The 25,871-nt window shown below is 41.7% G+C and overlaps 2 protein-coding genes across 4 annotated transcripts in view; both read right to left on the reverse strand.

The window, feature by feature from the left end:
• Positions 1-13,732, reverse strand: part of NUP210L (nucleoporin 210 like) — a 147,815-nt gene extending 134,083 nt beyond the window's left edge. For both annotated transcript variants that reach the window (XM_060201462.1, XM_060201461.1), the window contains exons 1-6: positions 13,492-13,732; positions 10,387-10,523; positions 7,008-7,139; positions 4,516-4,609; positions 3,251-3,401; positions 551-683 (exon numbers count right to left, since the gene is read on the reverse strand). In XM_060201462.1, coding sequence (XP_060057445.1) covers positions 551-683; positions 3,251-3,401; positions 4,516-4,609; positions 7,008-7,139; positions 10,387-10,523; positions 13,492-13,691 — 847 coding nt within the window. In that variant the 5' untranslated portion in view covers positions 13,692-13,732. The remainder of the gene's footprint in view (positions 1-550; positions 684-3,250; positions 3,402-4,515; positions 4,610-7,007; positions 7,140-10,386; positions 10,524-13,491) is intronic.
• A 1,908-nt stretch (positions 13,733-15,640) lies between these two features.
• Positions 15,641-25,871, reverse strand: part of TPM3 (tropomyosin 3) — a 36,001-nt gene continuing 25,770 nt past the window's right edge. For both annotated transcript variants that reach the window (XM_007525363.3, XM_007525362.3), the window contains exon 8: positions 15,641-16,819. In XM_007525363.3, coding sequence (XP_007525425.1) covers positions 16,737-16,819 — 83 coding nt within the window. In that variant the 3' untranslated portion in view covers positions 15,641-16,736. The remainder of the gene's footprint in view (positions 16,820-25,871) is intronic.

The following is a 25,871-nucleotide window of genomic DNA, read 5'->3' on the forward strand; positions in this document are numbered from 1 at the left end:
GTTTTTTTTTTTTTTTTTTTGGCCTACAGGGTTATCGCTAGGGCTCAGTGCCTGCACTGCAAATCCACTGTTCCTGGAGGCTTTTTTCCCCGTTTTGTTGCCCTTGTTGTTACTGTTATTGCTATTGTTGATGTTGGGCAGGGCAGAGAGAAATCGAGAGAGAAGGGGAAGACAGAGAGGTGGAGAGAAAGATAGACATCTACAGACCTGCTTCACCACCTGTCAAGCGACCCCCCCTTCAGGTGGGGGATCTGGGGGGTAGAACTGGGATCCTTACTACGGTCTTTGTGCCATGTTTACTTAACCTGCTGTGCTACCACCCGCCCCCACACACCACTGTCATTTGTCATAGCTCTATGTAGTACATAACCCAGAGCCCCCTCACACATAGCAAGGCTACCAGGTGAGCTATGTCCCAGGTTCACTTTATCAGAAAATCTGAACACACAAAAAGCTATTTTGCAAGTATTATGTGAAGTTGCTACGCCTGTTGTCAGCAAGAAGACTAGAAAATGTAAATCTTAAAAAAAGAAAAGATAAATCATCTTACCTATCATTCTTCCCTGAACCATTTTTGCAACTCGGTATTTAATATATGCTCCTACTAAGAGATAAACATCATGGGATGGTATGAGAAATATGTTTTCTAAAACAAGTAGACGTATCACTGCAGCTGCTACTTTCTAAAGAGGAAAAGGAAAAAAAAGTTTCCAGAGACAAAATCCTCAAGGCCATTTCCTCTGTTAAAAGTTAGTTCTTACATGTTTCTTCTAATACATTTTATAGAAATGATAAAAATCTTCCTAATAATATCATAATTTAATTAACCTTAGTAAGTGATTATGAATCTTATTCATGTTTTTAAAACAGTAACAAGCTAAGAATAGAAAATGACAGATCTTCTAAAGAGGAAGTAGGAAAGTCAAAAGGCAAGTATGCTAAAATGAGTAAAAAGTGAAAATGACTGTATGCCATTGAAATTCTTTAGATAACTAAACTAGGCAAGGGAGATAGCATATTGGTTTTGCAAAGAGATTCTTATGTCTGAGGCTCCCAGGTGTCAGGTTCAATACCATGAACCACAATTAGCCAGGGCTGACCAGTGCTCTGGTAAAATAATACAACAAAAAATTAATTAACAACAATGAACTAACTTTCTAGAGTAAGGTACTCTACCCCTTGCACATTTATGTTCATACCACTTGAATTAAATGCTTAGCAAAAGACCTATTATTCCAGCATGAACGTGTAACAATAATTTGTTTCCAGAAAATATTAAATGACAGCAGCGCACCCAGTAGAGCATTCACACGCAAGGACTTGGGTTCAGGCCCCCCAGTGCCTACCTGCAGAGGGAAGCCTAACTCTTATTCTTTTTCCCTTTTTCTTTAAAAATACTGGGAGGGGGGTGTCTGGGTGGTGCAGTATCTAGTAAAGTACTCATATTACAATGTGCAAAGAACTGGGTTTAAGAACTGGGTTCCTAGTTATAGAAAGGATACTTCAAGAATGGCAAAGCAGTGGGGGTCGGGCAGTGGTGCAGTGGGTTAAGCGCATGTGGCGCAAAGTGCAGGGACGGGTGTAAGGATCCTGGTTCGAGCCCCCAGCTCCCCACCTGCAAGGGAGTTGCTTCACAGGCGGTGGAGCAGGTCTGCAGGTGTCTATCTTTCTCTTCCCCTCTCTGTCTTCCCCTCTTCTCTTCATTTCTCTCTGTCCTATCCAACAAGGAACAACATCAACAATGGCAATAATAATAACCACAACAAGGCTACAACAACAAGGGCAACAAAAGGGGGAAAAATGGCCTCCAGGAACAGTGGATTCATGGTGCAGGCACCAAGCCCAGCAATAACCCTGGAGGGAAAAAAAATTATATATAAAAAAAAGAATGGCAAAGCAGTGTTGCATGTGTTTCTCTTTCTCCCTCTCTATCTCCACCCTCTCTCAACTTCTCTCTGTCTCTATCCAAAATAAATAAAAATTTTAAAAAATTATTTAACCAGACCACTGCTCAGCTCTGACTTGTGGTAATGTAGGGAGTTGAACCTGGGACTTTGGGAGCTTTTTGATAACATTTTTGCTACCCCAAATCCTTCCCTCTCAGTTTGTCTCTATAAAAAAATTAAATGGCTTGAAAAAAGTTTAAAATGCTGTCAAAATATGGCATCAAATTAGATGCAGACGACCAGCCCAGAAAGTTGTGCTGTAAGGTGTTAGACTCTCAAACATAAGGTCCTGAGTTCAGTCAATAGCATCATATCTGTCAGAGTGGTGTTCTGGTTCTCTCCTCCACCCATTAATTAATCAACTAGTTAATTTTAAATTTATATATAGGAGATAAATGCAAAAGAGTGGGAAAACATCCTTGGAAAATATTATATAATTCTGTAATCAGATTGCTTCACATATGTCTAATGTTTCATTTAAGTGGAAAAAAAAAGGAAAGTAAGTAAATATAAGTTGTGGGCAGGGAGATAGCATAATGGTTATACAAGGAAACTGTCATATCTGAGACATAGAAGGTTCGTTCCCCTACACCACCATAAGCCAGAGCTGAGCAACGTGTGTGTGTGTGTGTGTGTGTGTGTGTGTGTGTTGCAAGAAAGTACATGTATATTTATAGCCTATGAACTCATTGTTAAAGAAAGGCCTTGGGGACAGGTTACGATTCCAGTAGAGTGCACATACTACCATGGGTGAGGACCAAGGTTCAAGCCCTCAGTTCCCACCTGCAAGGGGAAAGTTTCACTAGAAGTTTTATTATTTACAAATCACTTTCTCTCCCTCTATGTGTTTCACTTTTACAAGAAAGAGCTCTTTTTCTTCTCTCCTCTCTCTCTTATGATAGAGACAGAGAAAGCAAGAAAGACATGGTTGCCAAGAATATTGAAGTAGGCCCCATTGATAACACTGGTGTCAAAAATTTTAAAAATCTTAGATTCACATCAAAGGCTTATGGAATAAAAAAATAAATGATAGATTTTAAAAGAAAGATGATCATATTTCACACTTGTAATTGTAGTTAAGTAAAAACAAATTTCAGAAATATAAGTCTTTTTTCAAGTCATTTTTTCAAATAAATGATCAACTATTGGCCCAAATCATATAAGGTTAGGAGACTTCTATTATAAATGTATGAAACTATATTTCTTTTTTTACATTTTTTCTTTTAATTTTTATTATTTATAAAAGAAACTATATTTCTATAGGCAAGACCACTAAATGAGAACTTAAAGGACAAATTTTTTACCTTATAAAATGGTTCATAAATTCGAACTTTTACAACAGCAGCACCAGTTCTCATCCCAGATACCAAAATCATATCTCCTTGTTTCTCTTCTTTTTCCATCTCAGCTATGTACACTGGGGGAGAATATTCTGCTTCAGAATACTTCAGAATCCTAAAGAGATAAAATAAGGTTTGTTTCTAGTAGAATCAAGTTTTTTTTTTCCAAAAGTATCTCAGAGATATTTTTAATTTTATTTATTTTCCCTTTTGTTGCCCTTGTTGTGTGTCTCAGAAATTTTAAACACAGTCTTTTAAACATCTCTCTGGTGTAAAAAGTCTTAAAATTGGGGTCAGCAGGTGACTCACCCAGTAGATCATACATATACCATGTACAATTACAGGTTTGAGCACCAGGCCAACACATCAGAGTTTCTGCAGGATACTCTGGAAATAGCATAATGTTTATGCAAAAGACTGGCATGTTTGGGGCTTGAGGTCACAGGTTCAATTCCCTGTATCACCATAAACCACAGCTGAGTAGAGTGCTGTTAAAAAAAGAAAGTTGTGGTTCGAGCCCCCAGCTCCCCACCTGCTGGGGGGTTGCTTCACAGGCAGTGAACCAAGTCTGCAGGTGTCTTATCTTTCTCTCTCCCTCTATCTTCCCCTCCTCTCTCAATTTCTCTTTGTTGTATCCAACAACAACAACAAAACAACACCAACACCAACACCAACAAAATGGAAGACATGGTCTCCAGGAGCAGTGGATTCATAGTGCTGGCACTGAGCTCCAGCAATAAGCCTGGAGGCAAAAAAAGAAGGAGGAGGAGGAGCAGGAGAAAGCTGCAGAGAGAAGTAGTAGTGTATAGCTATGAAGCCACAGTGATAACCTTAGTAGCAAAAAAAAAAATATATATATATATATATATTTACATATATATATATATGTGCGTGTCTTTTGCTAAAACTCTTGTGGCAACAACACCTGGATTATCTGAGAGTTATTTCTAGATACAGAATATAAAATTCATATTTTATCTCATTCACTGTATTTCAGCACATGCAGATGACTTGAACTATAAAACTGTCATGATTTTTATAGATCAAATAATTTTATAGTCCTGAACTCATGGGCTCTTCTGTAGTGGCTCAATATATATGCCCATCTATAAAAGACAGTTCCCCTTAGCATACTTATCTATTCCCAAAAAGTCTAGAGAGTGGTATTATCAAAATCCAAATAACTTTTATTCAGTATGTCCTTCAAGGGCAGATGGTTTCAAGTTTACCTAATTTTGCTACACAGTTCTTCTCTTGTTGACCCTTTATCCTGGGCAATGCTCCACTCAAACACCATCCTTGCCAAACTACTGAAAGTATTTCCTGTAGAGCAAGTCAAAAACAGATAACATAAAATCTTATATTAAAAAATTAAGGTATCTTCAACAAGAAATGGAAACTTAACTAGAAAATTACTTTCATGTCTCTTTAACTAATATACACAAGCACTAGAAATAATAATTATAAGGGGAGTCGGGCTGTAGTGCAGCGGGTTAAGCGCAGGTGGCGCAAAGCACAAGGACCGGCATAAGGATCCCGGTTCGAACCCCGGCTCCCCACCTGCAGGTTAGTCGCTTCACAGGCGGTGAAGCAGGTCTGCAGGTGTCTATCTTTCTCTCCTCCTCTCTGTCTTCCCCTCCTCTCTCCATTTCTCTCTGTCCTATCCAACAACGACGACAACAACAATAATAACTACAACAATAAAACAACAAGGGCAACAAAAGGGAATAATAAAAAAAAAAGAAATAATAATTATAATACATATGCCAGGAAGGTCCCTATACAAACTAGCTCTGTCTTGAGGTAGTGCTAAGTGTTGAATCTGGGGCTTCTGGGGGGGTCAGGCATGCAAGTCTAGTACACAACTGCTGTGTTCTCTCACCAGCTATAAATATGTTCTTTCTAAAAAATATTTTGCAATATTTATCCATTCATTCATTCATTTTGCCTCCAGGGTTAACAATAGGACTTAGTGCCTGCACTACGAATCCATTGCTTCTGGTGACCAGTGTTTTCCATTTTATTGGATAGGACAGACAGAATTTGAGAGAGTAGGGGGAGATAGGGAGAGAGAAAGAGAAACACCTGTAGACCTGCTTCACTGCTTGTGAAGCTTCCCCCCTGCAGGTGGGGAGCCGGCAGCCCAAACCCATATCCTTGCATGGGTCCTTGCACTTAGTACTATGTGTGCTTAACTGAGTGTGCCAATGCCCACCCAATATATTTTATTTATTTGTTTTGGATGGAGACACAGAGAAATTAAGAAGGCAGAGGGAGACAGAGACACCTGCAGCACTGTTTCACTGTTTATGAGGCTGGAGCTTTGTGTATTATAATGTGTGCTCTCTACCAGGTATGCTACCACCTAGTACCCTAAATATGGTTTTAATTGTTGACTATCAGCTGAAACTTAGTGACAGAATCTGAATAGTTAAGAGAAAGTCATGGTGACCAGGTGGTGGTGGTGCACTGGGTTAAGTGCATGTTACCATATGCAATGACCCAGGTTTGAGCCTCTGTTCCCCACTTGCAGGAGGGATGCTTCACAAGTGGTGAAGTAGATCTGCAGGTGTCTCTCTTTCTTTCTCCCTCTTAATCTCCCCTTTTCTTCTCAGTTTCTCTCTGTCATCTCCAATAAAAAAATAGGGGAAAAAAAGAATAAAAAGAAAAAATGTGCTGGCACTGAGGCCCAGCAATAACCATGGTGGCAGGCAGGCAGGAAGGAAGGGGAGAAAGAATGAGAAAAATAAGGGAAAGGGAAGAGAAGAAAAGCAAAGCAAAGACGTTTCAGCAGCCCAGTTGGAGCAGTGGACACAGGGCCCTGCCCCACTAGGGACAGATAGAAACAGGCTGGGAGTATGGATAGACCTGCCAATGTCCATGTCCGGTGGAGGAGCAATCACAGAAGCCAGACCTTCCCCCTTATGCAGCCCAGAATGATCCTAGGTCCATGCTCCCAAAGGGATAAAAAACAAGAAAGCTTCCAATGGAAGGGATGGGATATGGAGTTCAGGTGGTGGGAACTGTATGGAACTGTACCCCTCTTATCCTATAATCTCGTCAATCATTATTAAATTAAAAAAAAAATGTTGGACATCAAAACACGACATTATGAGTTCAGTCCTTAACATCACATGTGCCAAAATGACCTGGCTTTTTCTGTTTTTCTTTCTTATTAATAAATGAATAAAGTCTTAAAAGAGAAGGGGAACTGCGTGGTGGTGCACCCATTAAGAGTACACATGTACCTAGTCCCCACTTCTCAATTACAGAGGTTCAGGGGGGAGCTTCATGGGCGGTAGAGTACTGGTGCAGGTGTCTCTCTCTCTCTCTTTCCCTACATATATATATATATATATATATATATATATATATATATATATATATATATATATGCAAAAAAAGCTACCAGGAACTGTGGATTTGCTGTGTAGGAAGCAAGCCCTAGAGATAACTGTGGTGAGGGCAGGGGAGTGGGGGGGGGGGGCTTCTGAGATAATCAACAATTGAAGATAACAGAAACATTTGTGAAAGTATGTAGTTAACACATTCAATCATGCTCAGAACTATATACCTAGAATTATTAATTCCTAGTGTTAGAGTTTCATACAAGAAAGTAAATACTACCAATCTACTTTTATCTCTCATTTCTTTTCCAACTTCTAAACACAAATAAGAATTTATTTTAGATAATTTTATCAAATCCTTTATCGTTCTTTACCTTCAGCATCCAGTGCCCTCACCATAAGTTCCAGTGGTGAATCATCTACATAGAGTTCTCGGGTTCGAGATACAATTTCAATGCTGTCTATCACGTCAACCTTAACATCACAGCGCAGTTCATGGTCAGTTACTATAAGGAACCCAAAAACTGAGACTTAAATCCAACAGATTGTGAATCTATTAAATGTCACAGTCTGCTTCTTATCCTAGGTCTATGAAAAAAGAAAGTATAATGATTACTTTCAAACTGTGAAAGGAAAGAGCACAATAACAAGATGCGAGAAAAGCCTCCAACGATACAGATGTTTCCAAATGTTGATTTATAGTGATGTTTTCAATCATCTAATGGAAAGCGAGAAAAATTAGTAACAAAATTAAATGCATTTAGTTTATTATTTATTTTTTGGTGTTGTGGGACCTATTTCACTGCACTGAGATAATTCAGAAAGAAACAATCCAAGAGGGAGAGCCACTACAACACCACTACTGGAGCTCACCTAGACCACTTGCATTGGAAAAAAGTTTTCTTAGTGAGCTATTCCTCCATCCCTAAGTGAATCCTCTTTAAAGAAATACTTTAATATATATATGAAAAATAGGAGAGAAAAAGAGAGAACCATACATCACTATCATACATGTGCTGCCTGGGACTGAACTTGGGACCTCATGCTTGAGAGTCCAATGCTTTATCCACTGTGCCACCTTCCAGACCACACCAATACTTTATCCTTATATTCTGCCTTTTTTTTTTTCAGAGAGAAATGAAGAGAGGAGGGGAAGACAAAGAGGGGGAGAGAAAGACACCTGCAGACCTGCTTCACCATCTGTGAAGCGACTCCCCTGCAGGTGGGGAGCCAGGGGCTCGAACCAGGATCCTTATGCCGGTCCTTGCGCTCTGTGCCACGTGCTCTTAACCCGCTGCGCTACCACCTGACTCCCAACATTCTGCTTTCTTTTGAAGAGTTAAAATGTATGTTTTATTTCTCCTGCTTTGTATCTTACTGCTTTTCAGCCACCAAGTTGCAGTCACTATCATGAGGCCTCCCTGACTTCCCAGGGCAGACAACCTCACCAATGTGTCCTGGAACCTCACCTCCCCAGATCCCTATCCCACTAGGGAAAGACATAAACAGGCTGGAGGAATGGATCAACCTGCCAACGTTCATGCTCAGTGGAGAAGTAATTACAGAACCCAGACCTTCCATCTTCTGCTCCCCATAAAGAATTTTGGTCCATAAACAACAAGGGCAACAAAAAAAGAAAAAACAGCCTCCAAGAGCAGTGGATTCATAGTGCAGGCACTGAGCCCCAGTGATAACCCTAGAGGGAAAAAAAAAAAAGAATTTTGGTTCATACTCACCTAGGGATAAAGAATAGGGAAGATGTGGTCCGGGAGATGGTGCAGTGGATAAAGTGTTGGACTCTCAAACATGAGGTTCTGAGTTCAACCCTGAGCAGCGCATGTACCAGAGTGATGTCTGGTTCTTTCTCGCTCTCTCTCTCTCTCCTCCTATCTTTCTCATAAATGAATAAATAAATTATTTTAAAAAATAATAGGGAAGCTTCCAATGGAGGGGAGGGGATATGGAACTCTGGTGGTGGGAATTATATGGAATTTACCCCTCTTACAATCTTGTTAAATCATTATTAAATCACTAATAAAATGTATATTTTGAAAATATGATATTACATTTATACGATGTATAATTTAGGAAAGTAAAATGGAGGCAACCATATGTGAATCATGCCAATACATTTTTCTCTCTAATAATTCCCTTTTATTTGTTTCTGGATCATAAAATTTAAAAGCCTGGGAACCACATACTAGACCTAGTCAGAGTTCCAGTTCAGTGAGAATTCCAGTCTATCTATAATAAAATTCAGAAAAAAATTCAAATTGACATGTTGCACCAAAGTAAAAGACTCTGGGGTAGGTGGGGGGTTGAATACAGGTCCAAAAATGGTGACAGAGGACCTCCTGGGGATTGTATTGGTATATGTAAAACTGGGAAATTCTATGCATGTACAAACTATTGTATTTACTGTTGAATGTAAAACATTAGTTCCCCAATAAAGAAATTTTAAAAAATAAAAAAATTTAAAAAAGAAATAAATTCAAACAGTATGGAATGAAAACAAAATAAAAAATGTTTGGTTTTTTGGTCATCGCTGGGATTTCACTGCACCAGGACAACTTTTTCAGATAAACAGAGACAGAAACAGAGAGATACCATGGGACTGAAGCATTCCCAATGTGGTGAGGACTAGGTAGCATAGTATCCAAAGGAGCTATTTTAGTGACCCCAATGCTCAACTCTAGCTTACAGTGTCCTAGGGATTGAACCTGGGACCTTGGAGTCTCAGGAATGATGGTCTTTGCATAACCATATGCTATCTCTCTAACCTCCCTACTTTTTTTGTGTCTGTTTGTTTTTTGCTTCCAGGGTTATTGCTGGAGCTCAGTGCCTGCACCTCTGTTTCTGGAGGCCATTTTTCCTATTTTGTTGCCCTTGTTATTGTTGTCATTGCTGCTCTTGTTGGATAGGACAGAGAGAAATCGAGAGAAGAGGGGAAGACAGAGAGGGGGAGAGAAAGACACCTGTAGATCTGCTTCACCACCGATGAAGCAACCTCCCTGCAAGTGGGATGCTAGGGTCTCAAACCGGAACCCTTATGCCAGTCCTTGTGCTTCGCACCATGTGTGTTTAACCCACTGCGCTACCACCTGACCCCTACTTTTAACATTTAACTTTCACTGCAGTTTAGAGATATGTCCACATAACTGCCCCATTTTGCTATTGTAACTATCCTGTAACCATTTTTAATTTTAGCTTTATCTGCAGGGCAAAAAAAAAAAACAGCAATTAACAACACAATATGCTCCCAACACAAAATTACCAGTGCACACTGGGGTAAATTTTGTCTCAGGTTTGAATTCCAGTTATCATGTAAGAGGTGTTATCACCGAGAAAGGTCTGGTACTAGAATCTTTCCCTCTTTTTGTCTCTAGCTGACTGAAAAAAAAACAGTCCAGAACAGTGAAATCACAGCCTGATTACACACACACACACACACACACACACACACACACACACCTAACCTCAGATCTTAACAACTAAACCAGCTCCTCTCTTTCTTCACTATAGTTCACATATAGTTTCTTCAGACAACTATAATTTTCAGTCTGCATTAGGCTCCACACCTGGTGATGGTTATACATGTACATATCTCCACCTTAGGTGTGCCAATTTGAGTTCATATTGCAAAAATCTTTTTTATAATTCTTACCATTTGAACCCAACATGGTTAACTATCCACACAAATTGTCGAATTATTCTACTCTAGATGAGCTACTACAAGTATTTTTCTCAACATACCTATCTCTCGAGCAATAATAACACTGCTGAGGCGTAAGGGTTGAGTAGATTCGGCAACAAGTAAAGCTTTCTGGGAACATAAGGTGCCATTTTCATATAAAGGCTCAACAGTTACTGCATCATGATGAGTGGAGTACCTGCCAGAACAAAAATAACTTAAAAGAGTATGAACTAAGAATATAAGTTAAAAAGCAATTACGGAAACCAGACGTTCCACCTTCTGCATCCCATAATGACCCTGGGTCCATACTCCCAGTGGGTTAAAGAATAGGAAAGCTATCAGGGGAGGAGATGGGATAAGGAGTTCTGGTGGTGGGAATTGTGTGGAGTTGTACCTCTTATCCTATGGTTTTGTCAGTGTTTCCTTTTTATAAATAAAAAAAATTTGAAAGAACATAAGTTAAAATCAACAATCAGTGGACCACAGACTCCTACAGTCTTTCTATGTTGCTATGTGATCCCACTTATATTTAAATGACACTCTTTAGACTAAAACCACTGCTTAAGGAAACAAGTGTAGGAGAGATTTACCAGAACTTTTCCCTCAATGACCCCTTGTGCAAAGTTATAGCAATATTACATTTCTCCATCAGTATTTAAAACAAAATTGTTAGTCTACCCTCAGCTGTGTTTTCAATAATGAACCTTGTTTTCATCTCTGAGGTATATATTCCAATTTTACAAATTGGGCTGCTGACATCAAAGTTGCCAGAAAGAATGAATTTGAATGTGAGTTTAGGTAAAGAAAAAAAAAAATCTCAAAATCGGCCAGGGGTAGATAGCAAATGGTTATGTAGAGACTCTTCTGCCTGAGGCACCAAAGTCTCAGGTTCTACACCACCCCACCACCACCACCACCACCAAAAGCCAGAGCTGTGCAGTGCTCTGGCATTTCTCTGTGTCTTTCTCTCTGTGCATCTCTCTCAAAAATAAACAAATAAAATACTTTTTTAAAAAAGAACTGTCTTTAAAAATAAAGAAAAGAAAAAAGAAGAAAAAAATTTCAAAATCACTAATACTAAGAATATTTAGAGTTCACTTGCATAATGTGCTGTTTTACCATGTGGACTACCATGGTTGGAATCCATCAGCTCTGCATTAAAGGAAGTTTCGTGCTGTGGTGTCATTTCACTCTCTTCTTCTCTGTCTAGAATAAGCAAACTTAAAAATATATATATTACTCTTATTTTTGGAAGGATGACATTCAATGCTAGAAAGATTTCCTTGCATTATTCTTTCAGTGAAAGAAACAAAAAAAAGTCACACTGGGGGGTCCAGCGGTAGGGCAGTGGGTTAAGAGCACGTGGTGCAAAATGCAAGGACTGGCGTAAGGATCCTGGTTTGAGCCCCCGACTCCCCACCTGCAGGGGAGTCGCTTCACAGGCAGTGAAGCAGGTCTGCAGGTGTCCTTTTCTCCCCCTCTGTCTTCCCCTCCTCTCTCCATTTCTCTCTGTCCTATCCAACAATGAACGACATCAACAACAACAATAATAACCACAACAAGGGCAACAAAAGGGGGAAAATTGCCTCCAGGAGCAGTGGATACATAGTGCAGGCACTGAGCCCTAGCAATAACCCTGGAGGCAAAAAAAAAAAAAAAGCCACAGTGGGTGGTTTTGTTTTTGTCACTAAGGATCAAACCCAGTCTCTCACACATGCCAGGCAAGTGTTCTAATACAGAACTATATCATCTATAGTCCCATACAAACCTTATCCCTTCATGCTTGTTTATAAAATGGAAACTGAATTCTGATACTGAACAACTCTTAGTGCTTCTCTTAGAAAATGGCAAATGGAGGGAGACGGGCGGTAGCGCAGCGGGTTAAGCGCACTTGGAACAAAGCGCGAGGACCGGCGTAAGGATCCCGGTTCGAACCCCGGCTCCCCACCTGCAGGGGAGTCGCTTCACAGGCGGTGAAGCAGGTCTGCAGGTGTCTCTCTTTCTCTCCCCCTCTCTGTCTTCCCTTCCTCTCTCCATTTCTGTCTGTCCTATCCAACAACGACGACATCGATAATAACTACAGCAATAAAACAGCAAGGACAACAAAAGGGAATAAATATTTAAAAAAAAAAAAAAGAAAATGGCAAAAGGAAATTCATTCCACTCTGAGGTATCTACCTCATCTAAGAAAACCTATCCTTGAGCCCTCACACCAGAAAGTTGTTTTTTCCCTCTTTGAGTCACTTAAAGTGAAAAAAAGATATTGTCCTCACTGGCCAAGGTGCCTTTGTATTAACGTGGGAAATAAGGATTCCAAAACACCTGCATCTCCACCTCTCATCTACCTACTTACTCCCTTCTGTAAATTTACACCTCACCGTCTCTGCACCTCAGTTCCTTCAACTGTAAAAGGGAAGTAAGAGCACTTCACACAACTCTAAAGAAGGTAGCTGGAGGGCTGGCTGGTGGCGACACACCTGGTGAGCACAACCTGTGCTTAAAAACCCTGGTTAAAGCCCCTGCTCCCCACCTGCAGGGGGGATGCTTCAAGAGCGGTGAAGCAGGTCTGCAGACGTCTCTCATTATTTCTTCCTACTCACCTCCCCTCTCAATTTCTCTCTGTTCTATCGAATAAAATAGGAAGGGAAGAAACAGAAAAGAAAAAAATGGCCATGAGCTGTGGGGATTCATAATGTTGGCACCGAGCCGTAGAGCAACAACCCTAGTAGCAATTGGGTGTGTGTGTGTGTGAATGCTTTGCGATACAATTTGCTGTGTTTTAGGGGCCCTTTACACTGAAGACCCCACCTTGGTCAGTACTGAGGCCCTCAACACTTGAGCCACTCTGAGCCTAAGAAAAATTCCCTCAGGCAGTCCAGGAGGTGGTGCTGTGGAAAAGCACTGGACTCCCAATCCCTGGCATCGAAATGCCAGAGTGATGCTCTGATTCTTTCAACAACAACAACAAAAAAAAAAAACTTTCAGGTCCGGTGAATCAAACTGGAAACTCCTCACATTGAAGAAAAGTCCACACTTGGGACCCTCAGAGAGGGTGTCCCTGCAATGCCCACCCTTCCCAACGAAGGCCAGTGTGACATCCTTCCGCTTCTCCGAGGAGGGACACAGGCCCCACGGGAAGGCCACGCCGCCCGGGCCGCCCTCACCAGGTGTAGCAGCCCCGCTGCGCCTCCAGCAGGAAGGATACCCGGCCTGGTTCCCGGCCAAAGGGCAGCAACACCTGCGGGACGTTAAGTTTGTTGGCCAGGCTTCCCGGCACAAGGAGAAGCAGCCACAGTGGGCAGTGGGGTGTCGAGAACAAAAGCAGCATGGAGCTTCGCACCTGCGGAGCCCAACACACCGTCATGGCGACCCCCAGGCCTCAGGGTCCTGCTCAACCACTGCCCCCCCCCCCCCCCGCTGCAACAGCCAATCTGAGGGCGCTACATCAGACGAGGCGGGGCCTACCTGGCTGGGGATTGTGGGAACTTTCTTAGGAAGCTCCCCAGCAAGCAATTAATGGAAACTTTAGAGGCTAAATCTGAAGAATAACATAGGTTTTTTTTTGTTGTTGTTGTTTTTTCTGTTACTTACCTTGACTCTTAGCCCCAAAAGAAATAAATTGCAGCACCCATGTTCAGCGGAGAAGCAATTACAAAAACCAGCCCTTCTACCTTCTGCACCCCGGTAATGATCCTGGGTCCATGCTCCCGGAGGGATCAAGAATAGGAAAGTTTTCAAGGAAGTGGATGGGATACAGAGTTCTGGTGGTGGGAATTGTACCCCTCTTATCCTATGGTCTTGCCAATATTTCTATTTTATAAATAAAAATAAAGGAAGAAAGAAATAAGAAAGGGCAGCAATTTCTAGTCGATAGTGGTCCAGGCCCATAAACAGAAAACATTTTCCAGCGTCTGGTTTATACAGGGTTTTGTCAAGGGAGCTGTCATTTTTACCAGGAAGGCAGATTCGTGTCCTGCCTCAAGGCCAAAAGGCAGGAAATGGCAGAAGCAGGCATTTCACAGACAGCTTTGAAAACTACTTACACAGCCGGTCTCTAAGCAAATATCCTAAGAGCACCTCTTTTTGAATTGTTTCCTTAGATATCCAATACAGGGAGGATGCGCAAACTTTGATATAGGCTGTAGTGAGGTATATAAACACATAAATATGAAACAATACCCATTTAGACTTAAAAATTTCTATAGCCATGTTACATTTAAAAAGGTGGAGGCCGGGTGGTGGCGCACCTGGCTGAGCGCACGTGTTACAATGAGCAGGGACCTGGGTTCGAGACCCCCGTCCTCACCTGCAGCTTTACGAGTGGTGAAGCTGGGCTGCAGGCGTCTCTCTCCCTATCACCCCCCCCTCATGATTTCTGTCTCTATTCAATAAAAAAAAAAAAAAAAAAACTTATGTTCAACTTAATCAATCAGCAGTGTCTCATGACAAATTAATTCATACAGGGACCAGGTGGTGGCGCACCTGTTCGAGCACACACGTTATAATGCATAAGGACCCAGGTTCAAGCCCCCAGGCTCCACCTACAAGGTGAAAGCTTCACAAGTGGTGGTGAAGCAGTGTTGCAGGTATCATTCTGTCTCTCTCCCTATCCCTGCCCCCTTCCTCTCAATTTCTGGCCATTTCTATCCAGTAAGCAAATAAATATTAGATATTTAAGGGGCTGAGTTGTGGCACACCTGGCTGAGCGCACGTTACAATGTGCATGGATTGTGGAGCCCTCAGTCCCCACCTGCAGAGGGAGAGCTTTGCGAGCAGTGAAGCAGTGCTGCAGGTGTCTCTTTATCTCCCCCCACCTTTCCCTCTCAATTTCTGGCTGTCTCTATCCAATAAATAAAGATTATTAAAAAACTTAGATGTGATCATTGGAAATAATAACTATATGCCAAGACTCTTAGGTTACTGATTAGCACTGGCATGTTGGGGTGAGCTATACTTTTCCCTTTACAACTATGTTCTTATAAAGTATTAATTAAAAAGAGAGAGATGGGAGGAGAACTAAAGCAAAGCATTATTCTGGCATATGCAATGCCAGGAATCAAACACATGCTTGTTAAGTCCAACATTTTATCCACTGCACCACTTCTCACCCAGGCCACTGATCATGGATTTATCAATAAGATTTTGTGCTCATTAAACAACTATAATATATAACACTGATCACATACCCCAACACTATATGCTTCTAAAACGTGCTGCTCTTAAATCCTGTTGCTATGACCTACAAAAATTTGAACTCAAACTTCAGTGCATGAAGAGAAAAAAATACAAGTAGACAGGTAGACAGAAGTCAAGTAGGTTTGAGGGTTGCAGGGACTGGTTCTTTATTTCAAAAAGACACATGTCAATTTTTAGTATCAAAACACTTAAAACAGATATACTTTTTTTTCTCCCATTCATACCCCCCCAAAAGAGACCACATCAAAGGAGAGTACGTTTTAAGCCAATAAGCTGCAGGATGCACATCTAACAAACTTCATTGAAACCTTACTAAAAAGGGGGGATTTGGATAAGGAAAGAAATTTGTGAAGAATCAGGACACAGCTAGCCCACAGGCTATAGAGAGCTCTCACAGCCAGATGGGATGGCTAGTTATACCCCCACTTCAAAGAAGCAAAATTTCAAAATAATGTAAGTTTTGTACATAAGCTATTCAAGATTTCTCCAGCAATAACCAATACAAAACACTATGAGATGGCACTTTAAAAGATAGCAGCTTCTGACCCAGAAGAAGGTGATGAGATGAATTTCATGTGGCAAAAACATAATTTTTTTCTTTCAAGTGGGGCATAAAAGTAAGTAAGTGGTCACTTCAACATAAAGGGCACATGATCCATTCTGTAAGTGGTTGGGAAGGGCCAGGAATGAGATATGGAGCTGGTCACAGAGGTCTTATCTTAATCTATTTGGTCACTTCTGATGAAAACTGTAAAAGTTGCCCAAAGAGACCTTGTTGATATCATTCTCTCTCCTATGGAGAGAAGAATACACACTAAGTCAAAAAGTTACTTTCCAAAACTCTAGAGGGGTTAGATTTGCTGCTTCAGAATTGTGACAGCACTTGGAATGTTTTACAAATGGTCCATACAACAACAGAAAAAGGTTAATTACAAAATGTGTACATCATAACATGCTTTTTAAAAGACAGTTTGCATTGTGCTCACATTCCCTTGAATGTTCCCAAAGGTGCTCAGCCTCTAGCCCAATTGGAATCTCTGGGGGAGAGGTTGAGACTGTTTGGTGGGGGGTGGGGGGTGGTGGTGGCAAAAGGAGAAAGCAGCCTTCCAGTTAAACATCAGCCCTCAGTTTCAAGGTCAGCTTCAGGCAGGTTGGCCTCAGGCAGAGGAGGGGGTCAAAGGGAGGAGCAGCGCAGGGCAGGACTGGGGTGGCTCTACATCTCATTCAGGTCAAGAAGAGTCTGGTCCAGCATCCTTTGTGTACAGAGGTGTTCCTCTTTGGTGCATTTCAGCTTATCTAAGGGGAGTAAATAAAGAAGTTATAAGAGCTAGAAGCAGAGGTCAAGGTGTACCCAGTCTGAAGAATGCTCCAGTTGCAGGGAAGCTGCAGGCAAGTGAGCTCTTGCGTCAACAAGTTTGGTTTTGCAGGGCCTCTCACTTGCCTACTAAAAGCTACAGGTTTTGCTGACTTGTGAGGGAAGAGTTAGGGACCTTGCTCAGTCATTTCCTCTCCCTCCCACATCCAGCCAAGCTTTTAAATATTCTCAACTTGCAAAGAGTACAGGAGGATATGTGTTACAGGCTTTCCCCCCAAAAAGTAGAAAAGGAACTGGTGGGATAAATCAAAGTACCACTGCCCACATAAGATTAAAGAAAAAAGTCAAGAACACCCCACAGAACATGAAGCCTTTAAGTAAAAAACTTGTTTTTTTTTCTCGTTCCCAGAGATATTATCTAGAACTGGTCTGTGATAGTTACTTGCAACATAAAACCAGGGTAAAAGAGCAAGAGGAAAAACTGCCAGGAAGAAAACCAGCAGTTGAATAGCTTGAGATAATCTGCACTGCAGCCTGAGAGGTGACATCAAGCGTAAGTGGATCAAGCATATATGCCAGAGTTATGCTCTTTCTCTCTTGTCTCTCACTTATAAAAGAATCTGAGAGGGAAATCTAATTTGTTCCGTAAAATGATAAATCTAGGGAGATGGGGAAACATCCAGATCTTCACCTAGGCAAGAAGTTTACCTATTTACATTCCACACCCTTTTCCTTTCCTTCCCCCTTTTTTCTACCTTATCAGAAGGGCCCATCCCTGAATCTGCACATAAAGCAGTTACAACATCTTGTCAAGTCAGTTTACTGTTAGAAAACATCCATGCAAGGGAACAACATATCCTACAGTCAGTGCACAAGTAAAAAAATATATAAATAAATAAAAATAAGGCTGGAAAATAAACTCCAAAGTTTTCTATCATCTCAGGTCCCTCTACTTCATCATCCAACTCTTGAAAAGGAAGATAAATGCAGTTGTAAGTATCCTAACTTTGTAGTGTGGTCAGGAAGTTGACAATATATTTATTTATTTATACCAAAGCACTGCTCAGCTCTGGCTTACGTTGGTGCTGGGTATTGAACCTGGGACTCCGGAGCCTCGGGCATGAGTGTCTTTGCATAACCATTATGCTAACTACCCCCAACCCAGATGATGATATTCTAGTGGTTCCAATTAAATAGAAATTTGTTCGTGGCAAAATAGTAACGTTTTTTTTTTTAAATCAATCAGCTTTTTGCAGGGGTCCAGGTCAGTGGTCTGAGCAGTAAGCTGGGTTTAGTGGGCATCAGTGAGCCCTGCCCATCAATCAGTCACACAGATCATGCAGCGTTAGCTTCAGCTCATTAGAAAGCAGGCGATTTCGCTGAAGTTGGCTGTAGAGACACTCTGCAGCAGCAAGAGAGGGGAAACAGGAGAAGAGGAAAAGAGGAGAAAGAAAAAGGGAAGATTAGTAGAGTACCAGATGTAAACTGAAACTTTAAACTAGCTGGTATGTACAAAATGCATCTATCTGGATGTGAGGAGGACTCAGACAGACAGCAGTGAGAGCCAGTCAATTGGCAGAAAGATCAAAAACCAGAAATTCTGACTGACAAGTTAGTAGGACATTTTGAGGGAGAAAAGCCATCTCTTGAGACAGACAAGTGAACCAAAAACAAAGGAAGGACTACAAATGGTATAAAAGAAATTTAATGGCCGGTTCAAGTCCCCACCTCCCCAACTGCAGGGGTTAGCTTCGTAAGCAGTGAAGCAGGTCTACAGGTATCTTTCTCTCCCCATCTTCCCCTCCTCTCTCTATTTCTCTCTGTCCTATCCAGTAACAACAGCTATGACAACAATAACAACTACAACAAGGGCAACAAAATGGGGAAAATGGCCTCCTGAGCAGTGGATTCATAGTGCTGGCACCAAACCCCAGCGATAACCCTGGAGGCAAAAAAAAGAAAGAAAAAAAGAAAGAAGGAAATTTAATGGTTTGCATAAGAGATTCTCAAGATGAGGCTTCAAAGTCCCAGGTTAAATTCCCCACGCCACAATGAAGAGTTGAGCAGTACTCTGCTAAAAAAATGTTATAGTTACAACTACAGGATGGTTTCACTCTTGTGTGGAATATAAGAGAATTGAACACACAAAAGTAGAAAGAAAAAAAGCCAACCCCTTGATTACCTATGGGAGTGGAGACACAGACCTTTGGTGACAGAAGCAGTGAGAAACTATATTCCTAGTGAAAATAATAATAGGAAGTTGGGCGACAGCTCAGTGGGTTAAGTGCACGTGGCACGAAGCACAAGGACCCATGTAAGGATCCCGGTTCAAGCCCTGGCTCCCCAACTGCAGGAGAGTCGCTTCATAGATGGTAAAGCAGGTCTGTAGGTGTCTTTCTCTCCCCATCTTCCCCTCCTCTCTGTCCTATCTAACAATGACAACATCAGTAACAACAACTACAACAATAAAAAAAAGGGAAATATATATTTAAAAAATCTTTTTAATTAAAAAAAAAAAAAAAAGGCTGGTGGTCCAGGAGGTAGCGCAGCAGATAAAGCACTGGACTCTCAAGCATGAGAGTCCTGAGTTCGATCCTGGCAACACATATATCAGAGTGATGTCTGGTTCTTACTTTCCTATTTTTCTCATTAATAAATAGTCTTAAAAAAAAAAAAAGAGGGAGTCGGGCTGTAGCGCAGCGGGTTAAGCATAGGTGGCGCAAAGCACAAGGACCGGCCTAAGGATCCCGGTTCGAACCCCGGCTCCCCACCTGCAGGGGAGTTGCTTCACAGGCGGTGAAGCTGGTCTGCAGGTGTCTATCTTTCTCTCCTCCTCTCTCCATTTCTCTCTGTCCTATCCAACAACGACAACAACAATAATAACTACAACAATAAAACAACAAGGGCAATAAAAGGAAATAAATAAAAATAAATATTAAAAAAAAAGAAAGAAAAGAAAAAAAGGCTGCCAGGAGCAGGCACTGAACCCCAGTAATAACCCTGGAGGCAAAAATAAATGAATAAAAATAATAAAATAAAATAAATTTATCCCAGGGATCGGGCAGCAGGTTAAGCACATGTGGTGCGAATCGCAAGGACCTGCATAAGGACCCCGGTTCGAGCCCCTGGCTCCCCCACCTGCAGGGGAGTCACTTCACAGGAGGTGAAGCAGATCTACAGATGTCTATCTTTCTCTCCTCCCCTCTGCCTTCCCCATCTCTTTCCATTTCTCTGTCCTATCTAACAACGATGACATTGATAACAGCAATAACTACAATAATAAAACAAGGACAACAAAAGGGGAGAAAAAGCAAATTTAAAAAATATTTAAAATAATAAATTTATCCCAAGACAGTCTGAAAGGAACTGAACAGTTAAATATTCTGAGAAAGCATTCAGTGCAACATTAGGGAAGGCAGAATGGAATAAACAACCCAGGCTCATTCAATACTATGCTTTCGAAAGCTTCTTGTTATTTTAGGTAGCAGACCCACCATAGTTGTCAATCTTTTTCTTTTTTTAAATAAAATTCTAAACCTATTAGGAACTACTGAGCTTACAAGTATGGGGTCTTGAGTGCGACTGCTAGTATTGCTTCACTGCATGTGTCAGACAGGTGCTCTGATTTCCTCTCACTCTCACATACTTTTTTTTGGGGGGGGGCAAACAGTGGGACACCTGATAGAATACATGGGAGAAGTTTCATAAGCAGTGGAGAAGTGCTGCAAGTGTCTCCTTCTGTCTCACCCCTTCTATCAAATAAAAAAAGCCACTCAGAGCGATGGAGTCATCACGCAGAAACTAGGCCCTATGGATTACCCTCATGCCATGAAAACACAAAACCAAAAACTGTGTCTACTTTTGGGAAAGGTGAATTACTGATAGAAGTCAATTAACACCATCCTGTTTGACTTTTTCAGCTTCCCTTATAGCTAAGAGTGGTCATGTGATCCAGTTCTAGCCAATGAGGTTTTCCCCACTCCACCTAGAAGCTGGGGGCAAGTATGGTCCCCAAAATACTTCACTCTATGTGTATCATCTAAAGGGAGAGCATACATTATTTTTTTTATAAATTTTTTTTTGGATTTTTATTTTCCCTTTTGTTGCCCTTGTCGTTTTAGTTATTAATGTTGTTGTTAACGATGTCATCTTGTTGGATAGGACAGAGAAATGGAGAGAGAGGAGGTCGAACTGGGATCCTTACGCCAGTCCTTGAGCTTTGCACCACCTGCGCTTAATCCGCTGCACTACCACCTGACTCCCCATACATTATTTTTTTTTAAAAACTGTGGTTGGCCTGGGAGGTGTCACAGTGTATAAGACATTGGATTCTCAAACACGAGGCCCCAAGTACAATTGTGGGCACTGCATGTGCCAGCGCACGGGTCCTAGTTCAAGTCCCTGGCTCCCTATCTGCGGGGGGGGGTTGGGTGGGGGTGGGTGTGCGTCACTTCATAAGCAGTTAAGCAGGTCTTCAGGTATCTTTCTCTCCCCCTCCTCTCTCAATTTCTCTCTGTTCTATCCAATAAGAAAAATGGCCCCCAGGAGCAGTGGACTCATAGTGCAGGCACTGAGCCTCAACAATAACCTTTTTTTTTTTTGACAAATTATATTCTTTTTTTATATTTATTTTATTTATTCCCTTTTGTTGCCCTTGTTGTTTTATTGTTGTAGTTATTATTGTTGTTGTCATTGTTGGATAGGACAGAGAGAAATGGAGAGAGGAGGGGAAGACAGAGAGGAGGAGAGAAAGATAGACACCTGCAGACCTGCTTCACCGCCTGTGAAGCGACTCCCCTGCAGGTGGGGAGCCGGGGTTCGAACCGGGATCCTTATGCAGGTCCTTGTGCTTTGCGCCACTTGCGCTTAACCCACAGTGCTACAGCCCGACTCCCAACAATAACCATTTTTTAAGTTTTTTCATTTGTGGATGTTTTTAGATTGTTAGATTATCATGTATAGCTCCGCACCACACCCACCACCGGAGTTCTATATCCTCACCACCCCAACCTCCAAAGATTTATCTGGTTAAGGGGAAAAGAAAGCATGATTGAATGCCATTGCTTTCTCACCCTGAGTCTGGTAAACAGGGTTTCTGGTTTTTTTAAGAGTGAGATCTTACTAAATCATACTTTTTAAAAATTTGTTTCACCTCCAGGGTTATAGCTGGGGCTCAGTGCCCGCACCATGAATTCACTGCTCCTGGAGGCTATTTTTTTTCCTTTCGTCGCCCTTGTTTTATCATTGTTATGGTTACTATTATTGTTGTTATTGATGTCATAGCTGTTGGATAGGACAGAGAGAAATGGAGAGAGGAGGGGAAGACAGAGAGGGGGAAGGATAGACAGACACCTGCAGACCTGCTTCACCACCTGTGAAGTGACTCCCCTTCAGGTGGGGAGCTGGGGGCTCGAACCGGAATCCTTACACCAGTCCTTGGGCTTTGCATGACGTGAGCTTAACCCGCTGTGCTACCATCCGACTCCCAATTTTATCATCTTTATTAGGTAGAGACAGCCAGAAATTGAAAGGGATGGGGGAGATAGGAAGAGAGACAGAGAGACACCTGCAACACTTTTTCACCACTCGTGAAGCTTTCCCCTGAAGGTGAGGACCAGGGGCTTGAACCTGGATCCTTGTGTATTATAACATGTGCTCGAAGCAGGTGCACCACCAACCAGCCCCAACAAAAGTTTTCTAATTCTCTTGTGACAGAATTTGTGGGTATGGCTCAGGAAGACGCAGCAGAATGTTTTCCTTGTATGTGCAAGGCCACAGGTTCAATCCCCAGCACCATATGAGGGCAATAAAGACAAAACAAATAGAACTCCATGGATGGTGAAACTGCCTAGTTTCTCTCCCACCCTCACTCTCTTATTCTTTACTTTGGGATAAAGAATAGGAGTTTCCAATGGAGGAGATGGAACACATACTCTGGTGGTGTGTAGAATTATACCCTTGTTATTTTACAATCTTGTAAATCATTTAATCACTAATAAAATAAAAAGGGAAATGAAAGAGGAAATTGGAGTGTGGAAGGAAGAGGCTGTGACTTTCCTTCTCACCACTGAACTTTCTGTCCCATAAACTATGGCTCCTTTCCTTGATTTTAATGTCTAAAGTGTACCCTCAATTTACTACAGTATCAGTACGAATTGTCTTCTCATGCTGTCCATTAAAGTTGGAAATTACCTCATAAACTTTTTTAAATTGCAACCACTTTTAACTGGGGTTTGGTACCTGCATGCCAAATCCACCATTCCCAGTATTTTTCCCTCCAGGATTATTGCTGGGCTCGGTGCCTGCACCATGAATCCACCGCTCCTGGAGGCCACTCTTTCCCCCTTTTGTTGCCCTTGTTGTTGTAGCCTCGTTGTGGTTATTATTATTGCCCTTGTTGACGCTATTCGTTGTTGGATAGGACAGAGAGAAATGGAGAGAGGAGGGGAAGACAGAGAGAGAGGGGAGAGAAAGATAGACACCTGCAGACCTGCTTCACCGCCTGTGAAGCGACCCCCCTGCAGGTGGGGAGCCGGGGGCTCGAACCGGGATCCCTACGCCGGTCCTTGCGCTTTGCGCCACATGCGCTTAACCCACTGCGCCACCGCCTGATCCCCCATTCCCAGTATTTTATTTTATTTAATAAGATAGATATTGAGAAGGGGAAGGAAGATAGAGAGGGAAAGAGAGTGGTTCGGGAGGTGGTGCAATGGATAAAGCACTGGATTCTCAAGCATAAGGTCCCAAGCTCAGCCCCTGGCAGCACATGTACCAGAGTGATATCTGGTTCTTTCTCTCACTCCTCCTAGTTTTCTCATTAGTAAAATCTTTTAAAAAGAGAGGGAAAGAGACACCTGCAGCACTGCTTCATTGCTTGTGAAGCTTTTCTCTTGCAGGTAGGGACCAAGAACTTGAACCCAGGTACCTGAGCATGGCAATGTTTGCACTTTAAGGAGTGCATGACAATTTTTTTTTTTTTTTTTTTTTTTTTTGCCTCCAGAGCTATTGCTGGGGCTTGGTGTCTGCACCATGAATCCACTGCTCCTGGAGGCTATTTTTCCCCTTTTGTTGCCCTGGTTGTTTTATCGTTGTTGTAGTTACTATTATTGTTTTTATTGCTGTCGTTGTTGTTGGATAGGACAGAGAGAAATGGAGAGAGGAGAAGACAGAGAGGGGTAAGAGAAAGACACCTGCAGACCTGCTTCACTGCCTGTGAAGCGACTCCCCTGCAGGTAGGGAACCGGGGGCTCGAACTGGGATCCTTACACTGGTCCTTGCGCTCTGTGCCACATGTGCTTAATCTGCTGTGCTACCGCCTGACTCCCAAGGGTGCACCACTTTTTAAAACACCAAAGCTTTCTTTTCTTTTTCTCTATTTGATAGAAGAGAGAAATTGGGAGGGAGAATTAGAGAGGCAGAAAAAGAAAAGACACTTGCCACACTGTTTCACCATTTGTGAAGTTTTCGCCCTGGAGGTGGGGATGGGGGGGGCTTGAACTTGGTTCCTTAGGCATGGTAATATGTGTACTTAACCAGGTGCACCACCACCAGGTCCCTTAAATGCCAAAGCGTTCCATTCTCTCCAACTAATTCATTCTCATTTGGCTTCTGCCTCTATAGATTTTCCTCATTGTTTATATCTTTTCATGTATGTCTTTCAGGGTTCAAACTTCTGGTGGTTTAAAAAACGGCCATATTTGTAGGTCCCCAAACCTCTCCTGTAACATTCTCTCCCCTCAAGCCCCAGGACTTAAGTTTTCACCCGGATACCTGCTATTTTTTTATTAGCTGGGGGCTGGGAGTGCGCAAGAACCAGAGCATCACTCCAGTATGTTTGTTGCCAGGGCTCAAATTCAGGACCTTATGTTTGAGTTCAATTTTTATCCACTGTACCACCTGCCAGTTTTCATACTCTATCATCTTTTGCCTCCCCCAAACCATGACCATGTATGTGATCTCCCTACATCTTTAATGTGGTGACTGTCTTATCAGCTTCTCTTAACTCTTCCTTCTCACATTTAGTGGCAGGTGCCACCAAGTGCCCCATTAGTGTTTTTCTCTTCACCACCCTTGTAACCAAGATCAGAGTATTAGCTCTGAGAAACTACAAAACCTTAACTCAAAAGTGTACCATTGCCAGCAATATGTGACATTCCCAGCGGTACACATTTATGAACTTATAAAAAAAAAAAAACTTTACCAGACATACTGATTTTAATGTTCACTAAGAAAAGTTCTATGCATAATACCTGTGAGTATAGAGTAGGAATAAAAAACTTAATAAAGGTAAATCTAAAACCATCAAAAGTGGTACACAACTGAGTGAAGTTTGGGAGTTACTGTTTGAATGTTGGTAACCTTCTAAATTTATGGGAGTGACATACACATAAATCAGAGCTCCACTTAAGTATCTAAAGTGCCAGGAATCAGACCTGGGGCCCACTCTACCCACTGAGCCACCTCCCTAGCCGCCACGTGTGTTCTCAATTTAGCTGCTATATAAATTCTTCCCATAGGCTATTCATATTGGAATATATCTGTGATCAAAATTGAGTGGCATCCCTCACCACCACCAAAATGAAATCCCAGCCTGCTTTTAGCACATACTTATATCTGAAATTATATCAACCTTCTTTATAGCTACTGCCCCTCATCTCTAGCTGTGCTTTTTATCAATGAAGCACTCAATGTTTACTATCAGAATTCTTTCAGATCTTTTCAAACTCATTTAACATTTATTGAGATACTATTAATATACCTCCTTCCATGAGTCTTTTTAATCTGACATTACTCTACTCTGGCTTATAAATTGAATTTGGGACTGTGGGTGCTCAATCTTGACAGTCATTTTGCAAAATTATTGTGCTACTTTCCTAGAATATATATATTTTTTAGGTGGTACAGGGGAATGAGCTCAAGAGGCTTGTGTATGTGTGCAACACTGCTGAAGAGCCTCCTTGGTCCAGCTTTTTAATTTTTATTTGCCAGGGATGTCACTGGAGATTCAGACCTGTGCAATTCCAACTACTTCTT

This window comes from Erinaceus europaeus, chromosome 11 (genome assembly GCF_950295315.1).
Source record: "Erinaceus europaeus chromosome 11, mEriEur2.1, whole genome shotgun sequence".
Taxonomy (NCBI): Eukaryota; Metazoa; Chordata; class Mammalia; order Eulipotyphla; family Erinaceidae; genus Erinaceus; species Erinaceus europaeus.